This window comes from Caloenas nicobarica, chromosome 1, assembly GCF_036013445.1.
Source record: "Caloenas nicobarica isolate bCalNic1 chromosome 1, bCalNic1.hap1, whole genome shotgun sequence".
NCBI classification, from domain to species: domain Eukaryota; kingdom Metazoa; phylum Chordata; class Aves; order Columbiformes; family Columbidae; genus Caloenas; species Caloenas nicobarica.
Window position 1 is genome coordinate 30,319,731 of NC_088245.1, and position 12,011 is coordinate 30,331,741.

General features: G+C 36.4%; 1 protein-coding gene across 5 annotated transcripts in view; it reads left to right on the plus strand.

Annotated features, from left to right (window-relative positions):
* IMMP2L (inner mitochondrial membrane peptidase subunit 2) overlaps positions 1-12,011 on the plus strand; it is a 455,212-nt gene that overhangs the window by 354,303 nt on the left and 88,898 nt on the right. For all 5 annotated transcript variants that reach the window (XM_065637470.1, XM_065637491.1, XM_065637480.1 and 2 more), the window contains one exon: positions 6,835-6,937. In XM_065637470.1, the coding sequence (XP_065493542.1) occupies positions 6,835-6,937 (103 nt within the window). The remainder of the gene's footprint in view (positions 1-6,834; positions 6,938-12,011) is intronic.

Here is a 12,011-nt window from a genome sequence, read left to right on the forward strand (position 1 = left end):
TGGATAAAGAACTCGCTGGAGGGCTGGGCCCAAAGAGTTGTGGTGAATGGAGCCAAATCCAGTTGACGGCCAGTCACGAGTGGTGTTCCCCAGGGCTCAGTATTGGGGCCAGTTCTGTTTAATCTCTGTATCTGGATGAGGGGATTGAGTACACCCTTAGTAAGTTTGCAGATGACAACAAATTGAGTGGGAATGTTGATCTGCTGGAGGGTAGGAAGGCCATATAGAGGGATCTGTACTGGCTGGATCGTTGGGCCAAGGCCAATTGCATGAGGTTCAACAAGACCAAGTACCGGGTCCTGCACTTGGGTCACAACAACCCCAGGCAGCGCTACAGGCTCAGAAAGAGTGGCTGGAAAGCTCCCTGGTGGAAAAGGATCTGGGAGTGTTGATTGACAGCCATCTGAATATAAGCCAGCAGTGTGCCCAGGTGGCCAAAAAGGCCAACAGCATCCTGGCTTGTATCAGAAGTAGTGTGGCCAGCAGGACTAGGGAAGTGATTGTGCCACTGTACTCGGTGCTGCTGAGGCCCCACCTTAAATACGGTGTTCAGTTTTGGGCCCTTCATCATAAGAAAGACTTTGAGGTGCTGGAGAGAGTGCAGAGGCGGGCGATGAAGCCGATGAGGGGCCTGGAGCACAAGTGTGATGAGGAGCGGCTGAGGGAACTGGGGCTGTTCCGCCTGGAGAAAAGGAGGCTGAGGGGAGACCTTATTGCTGTCTGCAACTACCTGGTAGGAGGTTGTAGCATGGAGGATGTTGGTCTCTTCTCCTAAGTAGCAAGTGATAGGACAAGAGGAAATGGCCTCAAGTCACACTGGGGGAGGTTTAGATTGGATATTAGGAAAAAATTCTTCATAGAAAGGGTTGTCAGGCATTGGAACAGGCTGCCCAGGGAAGTGGTTGAGTCACCATCCCTGGAGGTGTTTAAAAGGCATTTAGATGAGGTTCTTAGGGACATGGTTTAGTGCTAGAGTTAGGTTATGCTTGGACTCGATGATCCTGAGGGCCTTTTCGAACCAAAATGATTCTATGATTTTTTCCTGAAACTTCAAAATCTTTCATTGCAAAAGGTGAAACCTACAGCATTTCGACACTCAAAAATTTGCTCACATATAGGCAGATGGAATCTCTGCCTCCTTAATGGCTGCTCCTAATCTCATCAAATGAATGTCTCTTGTTTCAAGATTCTGCCATTTCTGTCATTCTGGCATGTCTTCTTTTGGGAGTTATCTTCTGAATGTATCAGATCTGGCAATGCTCCAGGAGCAGTATCCCAAGCACAGTGTCTCCTCCAACACTTTCCTGGTTTCTCATCTTTGTCGCAAGCTCTAAGGCATGGGATCTCCTCCTGATTCTGATCTTGGATGCACATTTGAAAGTCAGGCGTCGCAATGACTGACTGATCTGCAGCTTTTAAGGAAAACACATTTCAACTCCAAGGCAAAAGTTGATAACTGCACACAACTCAACATTCCCTAACCTATTGACATACTTTCATGCAGTCTGTTAACCTGGCCTTCAGAAAAAAAATATCTAGTTGCTTCGCATAAGTAACTCTGTCTTCTAAAAGCAACTGATTTCATAACAGCTTGTGACCAAAGGAATATAGTATACATAAGGGAAGAGTTAAAGTAGAAAGACAGATGGCTGTATGTATGTGTTGGAAGAGAAAAAAGATTTCTTAGGGGGCAGGAAGATGTTTAGTGTCATGTGGAAGATTGCCTGTGGTGAGACTAGTACAACTTACATGATATATTACAATAAGGTTCATGTCCTGGGATCTGGATGTCATCTGAAATTGAATGTCTTACTCTTTTTTCATTCTGTGAATTTGATGAAGATGGTTATATGTGGAAAACTTCCGTATACAGCAATTTATGTTGTTTGGAAAAAGTTGATGATAGAGACTAACTATTTTACAAAAGAATTTGTATTTGGTGTTTTTTTTTTCCTTCTGTGCAAACAGAGAAAATTATCTACAATGTTTGTTCCCCGATGATACCCAAAGGTTTGCAGATTGCCGAGACCTTCTGATTTCTCAAGGTCGAATCAAACTGAAGGCAGTCATTCCTCATCCAGCTTAGCTGAGCCAAGTTGCTTGCTTTGGCACTGTTACCACATCCTAAAAAAGCAGATTTTTCTTGCTTGTGGGCAGGTGGCTAAAATACCATACAGAGCTCACTTTTGACTGTCAAGATTGAAATTATTTCTTAGCTGAGGATAGATATAAGTACATCTGTTAACTATTAAATCATGGAGAAAAAAAAAACTTTGCAAAGGTTCAAAATGCACCTCCAATGTAAGAAAAAGAAATCAGAATTTCAGGTGAATTTCTGTCAAAATTACTAAAAAAATAAATATAATTCCATTGCATTCTGATCAAGAAAACTGCTGCAATTCTTGTAGATTCTGCTGTTAAAGCTACTGAGAGTTTAACTACAGTTTGAACAACCGTAGCATAAGTGGTTATTGCTGATGTGCCAAAGACTTTGGTAAAACCTGACTTTTTTTTGCACACAATAGCATGGTTTTTAACAGATGTTGAATACTATGTATCAAAGTCTAGGTATTTTAATGTCTTTGCCTATGCTATTCCTAAAGTGAACCTTTACAATGGGAAGGGTAAGAGATGTTAAACAGTCTTCATTTATTTTTACTTCAAAGTAATAGTAGGTTTCAGAAAGTGAAAAACTACTCTTTGTTAGTAGAGGCTTTCTGAAATTTAAAAGATTTTTCAGTAATTATTACTCATGCTAATTAATTAGATATGAAATTAACAAATACTACGTTAATGATTACTTATACCAATTGTTCTCTTAAGAATTCATTCAGACATCTTCTAAATTTAATTAAAAATTAATGTGTGAGAGCTAACAGAAGTCAAGATTACAGGCAAAGTCAGATAAATGAGTCTAAGAATACTCAACTAAGAAAGAAAAATAGATTTTTTACATTACTTTCGAAATACACACTACATTATTCACCGCATTTCCTTTGTAGCAAAGGCCTCTCAAAAGGAGTTGGTGTAAAATTCCCAATGAGCTAACTGTGCTTTTAGTTGATATTTGGCTCGATGATTTTATGTTTTGTTGTTGTCATTGTTGAAGAGTGCTAGAAGCATTCAGAAGTAATTTTTCACTTTATTTTGTATTTTTTTTTTCACAGAAGTATTGATCATTATGCTTATAATTGTTATTTATTTACACAGGCCTGAATCTGAAAAGTAGATGACAGTTGCCTTCAAAGCTGTCCTTAGGAAAAAGGATCTCCTTCTTCTCAGAAATGATGTACAATTTGTGTTAGTAATTTGGCCTTGTAGCACAAAAAGACGGGTGGTAGTTTTCTTTCAGCATGTCTAGCTAAAATGGTTAGCTACTGAACTGAATAAATGGTGGTTTGAACATTTGGAGCAAGAGCCATATTGCTGTTGTAGCAGACACATGTGGTCTTCTCCTTGCAATTTAGGCCAGAGATTAAAGTGTTTAATTTCTGCAAGATTCATGTGAGAGATTGACAGTGTTACTGACTAATTTTGATTATGAAACAATTTGTGCTCTCTTCATAGAGGAAGAAACTACAAGTTTGGGGTTTTTTGTTCTTAAAAAAATTCAACATAGTCTTCACAAAAGTAATTAAAAATAACTTACTGTCATTAACCAAATTTGGCTTTCTGAAGCCTGTAGCCTTGTTTACTTGTGTGAATGGTTTATTGATCTGTTGTGGAGTAACTCGAAATGATCTTGAAAATTAAAACCAATATTAAGTAATGGATGATCCAGTTCACTGTAACATGAGTTTATTGCTGCCATTCATTACTAAGTCATGCAGTAGAAGCCTCAAGTAAACTTTGTTTTCAAATTTCACTTGTGTTCCACAGGACAGTTTTTTGCAGGACAATTGCTGAAGTGGAAGCAAAGTCTCTAGATAACTGCCTTGTGCAAATACTATGCTCACATTTTGAAAGAAGTGTCTTAGGAAAATAGATTTTCTTGCTTCTCTTTTGTTCACAGCTATACAGGTACTTATTGTTTACAATACAGCTTGATGTTTTTCTATTGGACCTACATGTGGGAACAATCTGATTAATTATATACCCCATACATGAAATGGCAGAAGGTTTTACATTTATTTGCTGAGCTTACAGAGGGATTTATCCATGCAGTATCAGTCCTGTCTACTAAAGCAGATAATTAGAACTGCTGCTTCTGTTTCTTTTCCATTTCTTTTTCTCTCCCCTATTCCCTTAATACATTTATTAACATCATCAATTTTAATTCTATTTCCTCTAAATCAAAACTTATTTTGTACAATTCTCTGCTTTTTTCGATATGAGAATTTGTACGCTATTCCTCTTTAATCACTGTAAGAGACTTTTTTTTTCCATAGTTGTAGCAGATTTTTCTGGTTTATGATGGTTATTTCAAGAGTAGAAAGAAATACGTATTTTCCTGTGTTGCAGAAGTAATAAAAAGAACCAATGATAGTTACTGCACCGTGTAATCTTTTTGTTTTTGCTTTAGGCCTCAAACAACACACTATACACCTGTGTTAAGACTTTCTGTTTTCACAGGATCTCTGCAAACCTCTGAAAAACCTATCCCTGCAGACCAAATTATTTCCATTTTTGTTTCCAAGTACCTATTTTTTTCTTTCCTCTTAGTGATTTCCTGATCATAATAAAGGAGGAGATTATTTGGGAGTAGGAGAAGGTTGTGTCTGGTCTGAGATGGAGTCACTGACTGACATTTGACATTTTATTTTCCTGACATATATGAGGTAAACATGTCAGCAGAATTAACTTTCATATCTTTCCACCCTCCTGGGTGAAATTCAGTCTTCTGCCTGAAGTCTGCAAAGGTACAAAATTTTACTATCTACTCTTCTATATTCAGGAAGATGAATGGAAGAGAAAATTAAATATTTTTTGAGCTATTGTTTGCCTTTATCACTGATGAAAGATATTAATTTAATAATTTTCAGAGTGTCTAATCAGAAAGAACAGAATTAACGGCTAACTTCAATGAACCCATATCTTAAAATATATTTCTATAAAACATGGTCTCATATAGTACTTTATAAAATAAATTAGCAGTGACAGAAAGCATTATGGAATCTCAAAACATAAATAATTTTATTCTCCAGACTGTATGCCATGTTTCTTCTTTAAAAAAAAAGAAAAGCAGAGTAATAAATTGCTCTTTTAGCATAATTGAATTATTACAGAACTACACTTTATGTATAAGAAATCATATATCTACCAACTCAGGACAGTTTTTCATTTTTGTTTTGAGTGGTTTAGGAACTCAGTCTTGAATCCTGTGTAATATGAAACTGTTCTAAAGAAAGATGAAAATTAGAGTCTTTTTTTTCTGCAAGTATGCTATTATTGTTTCAGTTTTCAATGAAAGCACAGGTAGAACTTCCATTAGAATACAGTTCTGGCACCCTCATCCTTTCAGCTGCTTCTGAAGCTGTTTGAAAAAGCACTGTTTGGATTTTATGACTTGCAAAGTAAATAATTATTATTTTTGTTTGACTAATAATGTCAAATAAAGATAATAAAATGCACTTTTGATGATTCGTTATTCATCTAATCTTTCATGGTCTCCAGGTTATTAATTAGCTTGTCCTTATAACATCCTCACACCTCTTCTCCCACCCTTCCCCAAAACCAGTTTTCCCATTTTGAATGGTGAACATCCCTGATCAGTGCTGCTCCACAATTCAGCTGAATCTCCTGGTGAAGGTGATTTTTTCTCTTCAGCTGATTCTCCTCACTTACAGAGTGTGCTCCTTCTGCCTCCTTCTTTGGGGGCATATCTTCCAGACAGTGAAAAGTGATGAGCAGCTGGAGGTAACAAGCTAGATCAAAAGTCTGTTTCTGTCGATGGACAGACTTGGCTATCCAAATCAAAATAAGAGGTATCATTATCCATAGTCCTATCTGTAAATGCTTCATCATGGTAATAATTTGATGTGCATGATAAAATCACCTCCCTGCATGAAAGATGGCAGAATAACAGATCCCCTCTGAAAGAAAGCAGAAGTGTATGGTAGAAGTCAGACTGGAATTGTGAAAATGACAGCTACTCAGCAACTAAATACAGGAATTTTGCATGCTCTGCACCTCAGATTTAGGACTCATCTGTAGTTTGTCATTTTTGTAATATCAGGGCATGCTGAGGCACTGCTTCAGTATGAATTTCTGTGGAGAACAGCTCGAGTCATCAATGCAATTTTTTCTTGCAGTATTTGGCCTTCTCTTAGGGGTTTCCTTTAAGTTTATCCTGTCTAGCTTGTTACAGCTGAAGAAATCCTACCCCCAGGACATAAGAGTTACAGGTATCCAAGTGCTGAAGCTAAGGCCATTTCAGATGTGCCAATCTATTTATGATGAGTACCTAATCCTACTGTGGAAGAAAAGCATTTTCAATACAACATCTTTAGGTGAGTGCAACATGTATCCACGGACATTACCTGAGCTAAATTCTGATGATTCAAAGAATTGTTACTACAGAGATGGAAATAGGAATCTCTTAATTATATTTAACTGTTAAGTCTCCTGTTCCCTGTTTTGATATGTTTTCTGCCAAAACAATGTACTAAACAGCCCCTAAGTGCAACTTAGCTCATACAAAATTGTCATTATTTTCACTTGAGTAGCACTCTTGAAGTCTAAAGGACTTCAATGCAGGTTTTTTAAGCAAGTGTTGGGAGGTATGCAAGGTCAAATTCCAAAACAATAAATATGTGAGTTTTACCAACAAAACATTGTAGATTTTTCGTAGATTTTTCTTTTTATCTGATTAGCCATTTTTGCAATTCTTTTCAGAACCATTGGATACAAAAAGAAGTATGTTAAAGTTCCACACGGGCATATTTGGGTGGAAGGTGATCACCATGGACACAGCTTTGACAGCAATGCTTTTGGCCCGGTAAGTCAATTCTCTGTATATCATTTACACTTTGCAACTGAAAAGCAATGCATGTCTCCTGGGTCATTTGTGCAACACTGCAACTATGAATTGATTGTGATTCTGTTTTTATTATTTGAGTGAGAATTGTTAGATTTTATAAAATATCTTGGTCAGCAGAGGCTGAGGTTGCTCTTAACTATTGCAAAAAGAATAAAGGCTCCTTTTAATTCCCACACATGGAAGGAGAAGTGGTGGAGATTTTAAATTTGGAGGGATGTACTGGGGGAATAGCCAGAGGGTGAGCCAGCTCCCTGTAACTGACAAATGCTCCCTGAGGACAAGTTGCCAGCTGAGGTAATTTGGAATGGTTCCCTCCTAGGAGCTCCTTCTGGCTTTAGTACCAGTGCTGGGGTAGAGAATTAAGAAACCATAACTGTGCCTAGTAAGTGTTAACTGTTAAATTGGTCTGTGGATACAGCAGAGATATTTCAAAACTTTCCCCAAAATAAATATTTAAGTTTTCTTTATACAGGGCCATTTTCATATTGAATAAAGACAAAATGTAGCCTGAAAAATCGGTTTCTTGACTGGTAAAAGTGTTCATCTGTTCATCAGAAAGACAGTAAATATTTTCTCTGCACTCCAGTTTTTGATTGGTTTTGGTTTTGGTTTTGTTACACTTTGTGTGGATTCCTGTTCTCGTTTTGACTTAATCTAGCATGCAGGAAATAGTTGCATAAACTGTGCATCCTTCTGTGGAAATACAAATCCTTTTTGCCCTAATCTGTATGCAGGTTTTTGACATGTGTCTTTAAGACAGAATGTCCTAATATAAAAAGCCCACTGTTTTTCACAGCAGAGTTGTCAAGACTAGATTTTTCCACCCTTATGCATTTAATACCTATTTCATACAGAAGTCACCCCACTGACTCTAATTGAATTAGCAACAGCAAGGACCTTATGAGTTTGTCTGGCTTCTGGAAGTTTAGCCCAGTTATTAACTTGAAATAATTTGTTCTCAGGAAGCAATGCAAAAAAGGTCTACTGTCTCGTTTGGAGTACGCGATGCTATTGCCTCTCTTTTGTCTTGTCTCACTTTTTTTGTGCTTGCATTTCTTGCTGTTTTTCATTATTATTTTCCTGCTGCTATCATCGAAGATTTCTAACATCTAGTTTTAGAGGTTCTTTCTTTCAGGATTTATTTTAGTCTATCCCGTGCAGGTATCTTTTTCCTCCTGTGGTAGGCTCTTCCTTTTCTGACTTGCTCTCTGTTCCCAAGATAAATCTTAGGCATAAAGCCCCTAATCTTCTTTTCACTTACAAATATATTGCCAATGTGGACTCAGAGAACAGGGAAACTTTAGCAGTTGGGCATTCGTTTCAGATTTGCAGCAGCTCACACAGAAATTAATACAAGGTAAAATCTTCAAAGTAGACACTTTGCAGCTTTCGTACAAGATCACGTGTTGGGGTAAATCTAAAGACCCTCACATTTTTACTCAATTCGCTGATGTTTATAAATGTTAGAAAATCACCTTCAGTGGGGTTTCACCTCTTATTAGTCATCAGCTGCTAGCTAACATTGGAGAGTATGTCACTTAGAGCAGTAACACCTTTTGAGAGCTAGTCAGACGGTTTTTAACAGTGAATTCTTTAGCTGTCTGCAGGAAGAATGACCTTTGTATTGTGTTGATGAACACATTATGGGCAGGTCAAGTGTAAAGAGGTATTTTCCTCATTTAATTTCCTAATTTAACATCAAAATTAGAGCAGCAAGCATTGAATACAGGCAGAAGGGGACAGAAGAGGTCACAGGGCTGGATACTAGCTTGAGAATTATAAAATATTGAGAATTTTCTTCTGTAGAAGAAAATGGAAAGTGTGTCTAGAAGGACATGCTAGACTCCAGGTTCTTTTCCATTGTACACATTAGATTTTAGGTCACTGGGACATTTTCTACCCCTCTTTCTGCTATTCTCTTGAGATCACTTGCACAAGTGAATTAAAATATTAAAATCGCTCTCTTCAAGCCATTCAGAAGGTATATTCTTAATTCAAATACTTTTTCTGTTATATAAAAGACTGCAGCAGTCATAACAAACTGTCTGCACAATGGTAAGACATGAACTAATTTTTCTTATTTTGTTAGAATATAGGTCACTTAAGAGATTAGTTTAAATGTTGTATGTGTCGCAATTCTGACTTCCAAAACCAGAGATATTTTCTTGTATCAAAAGATGCAGTAACAATAGTGTGTTTTTAAAGTGGATTATGTTGTAGGCTACCATTTTTTCAATTTTCATACAATCTCATAGTAGAAAGGCATATATAGTGTAGACAGCCAGACACAGTAATGTTTTGTAGATGAACTTGATGAGTAACATGGGGCACAAAAGGAAATTATGGAAAAACAGATTGAGAACAGATGTTAGAATCATTTTTTCTCTTGGAGAATAGCAATATGTGTAATGGCCTAATGGACTAGGTTGATAAAGCAAAAACCCTGATACCAATCCAGTTCTAAATTAGATGCACCTTTGGAGAGATACGGATTTCTAAAATGTAAAACCTTGGCAGATTGAATTATCTTTACTTAGTTCATAAAAATATTATAAAATAAATCATAACTTGTTGCATGGTTTTTGTAGGACTAAAATTGGAATGTTAAGGCATAGAGAGACATTTTCTTGAAATGTGTAAATAAAATAAAAATGTTTTAACTAAGATTTGTAACGGTTTAATATTTCTTTTCCGCTTAGTCGTGTCTTTGAATAAACTTAGTGCCTTAACTGATATTACAAAAATAACAGGACGTCTGTGGGCAGCACTGAATTAGAAATCCTGTTAACTCTCTATATGATGAAAACTTACCTTTCCAGAATATTGGACTAAATTCAGTGGTGCATGGTTATTGCATGTTGTCTTTAAAAAAAAAAAAAAAAAAGCTTTGTGAAATACAGAATGGCAGGTGTTATATAATACTATTGCTTTGATACTGCTGTGTTTCAGATTTAGAAATATGTCATGTCAGCCATTCATATTGTTGAAAATAGCTGTTCTGAACAGAAGCCAATAAATATTCAGAGAACTTGCATATTTTTACAATTATTTAAGGGGATAAAAAATTATGTATCACTGGAAATTTATTTCAATTACCTTGACTAGAATAGAAATTTCTACTCAATTAGCTGTAACTGTTTGCAAATTCTTATGGAATGGAGTCAAGCTTTTATGATATTAGCTTAGGATTCCTTAATTGACGTACTACAGGAATATAATAATGAATAAGTTATATAATTATAATACCACTTTTTAAAGTTTCTCCTTTTTTGTTTTCAGTTCTGGTAATTTTCCTGTTTTGGGGGCCTTTTTGCTATGAGGCTGTACTTTGACAGCATAGGAAATATAACTATACTATTCCTGGCAATGCTGCTTCTTCTTGGATCAGAAATGCAGGAGTCACATTTAAAAGAACTGATCAAGTATAAAGCTCCTCTGCTGCTTCAAATTTCTTAAAGATTTTGAAGAGTTAACTTTATGCCAGATCAGTTATTTTCTTTGTTTACACAGCCAGGATAGTACCAGCATAAAAACAAAGTGATAATTTATATTCTGGATTTGACACTCTGGCTTAATCAAGGGAAAAGTCATTATAAACTGTATTTCATCCAGATCAAATGTGTAGAGTTGGCATCCAGCAGTGCAGAGATGATTATGCAACCAACATGTAAGGGTATATGAGAAACAATTGTCAATAAGTGGATATAATAACTGATATGCATATACGTCTGGGTGGACGCACATGCATTGAATAGCACTCTCAGAGTTAAAAAAAAAAAAGTTCAATTTTATCTTATGAGGGTTTGTTTTGTAAATATAATACTCTTATTGCTACATTTCTGTTTCCAAATGCCTCCAAGCTGAGGATATGAAAGAGCTTTAGAAAATTAGGGCTTGAAGTCAATGGCAGTCTTTCAGCTGTCTTGTAAAGGACCTGAACAAAAGCTCATTAAAGTCAATGAGAGATTTCTATTGGCTTTAATGGCTTTGGATAAGAGTCTTTATGAGTTAAGCTTCACAATCCAGTGTAAGGGTAAAAAGGCTATTATCCTACTTATCTTCCTGGGAAATCTGAGACACAGGTAGGTTGAGTGCCTTGTCATAAAACATCTTTTTGGCTCAGCCAAGTCCCTATCCTAGCCCTCTTACTAAAAATACATCTATCTTTTAATGTATTTATTCTGAAAACTAAATCCCATTGAACCTGAGCCTGGCTTTTTGTTTAACAGAAGTTTTACACTCATAAGCGTCAAATGACTAAACTGCTTTTAGTCAGCATTACTGTAGAGGCTGTATTTATAATTGTCCATATAAGCAATTCCGTACTGTAAGTTCATGCAATAAACTATCTGAAAAACATTATTGTCTGTATAACTATTGTTTCTTTCAGCAGCCCAAACCTGTAGACTGTGACTATAAAACTCTATAGACTAGAATGACATTCAAAATAAGTGAATATGCTGAGTTTGTTAGTTATTTGAGTTTGCTTTTCAAAGGCTGTTATCATCACTTTCAGATATAAGGCAGAAATGGTTTAACTGTTAACCCTCAATGGGCAAATTCAATTAATAACAGTAATGGAGTGTGGCCTATTATAATTATTTTCTTAAACTGGTCCAGTATTTCTCTCTGTATCTACTGTTAGTGAATACAAGTAGTCGAAACCAGAAAATATAAAAAGTTCATTAGAAAGTAAGGTGAAACAAATAGGACACTTTTAGTGAAGTGCAGTGCGTGACTGCCGGTAAAGGAAATATTTGAACCAAGAGGTCTGGAGCCTGTGAGAACAGCCTCACTTCTTATGCTCTGTCTTCTTCTGAGCGCAGTTCAGAGGACAGTTGAAAAAAGAAGCAGATATCTTTCTGCTGTTCTGGATTACTTACATAATAGCAAAGAAAGAATACCACATGTCCTACAAGTGCACATCATCTTGGTGATGATCTTGCCATCTGCTGAAGCATTCATTTATGAGCTATAAACTCATGCAAGAATCACATATCCCCCTGAAATGGAGCAACGTTTAAGGCAAAAG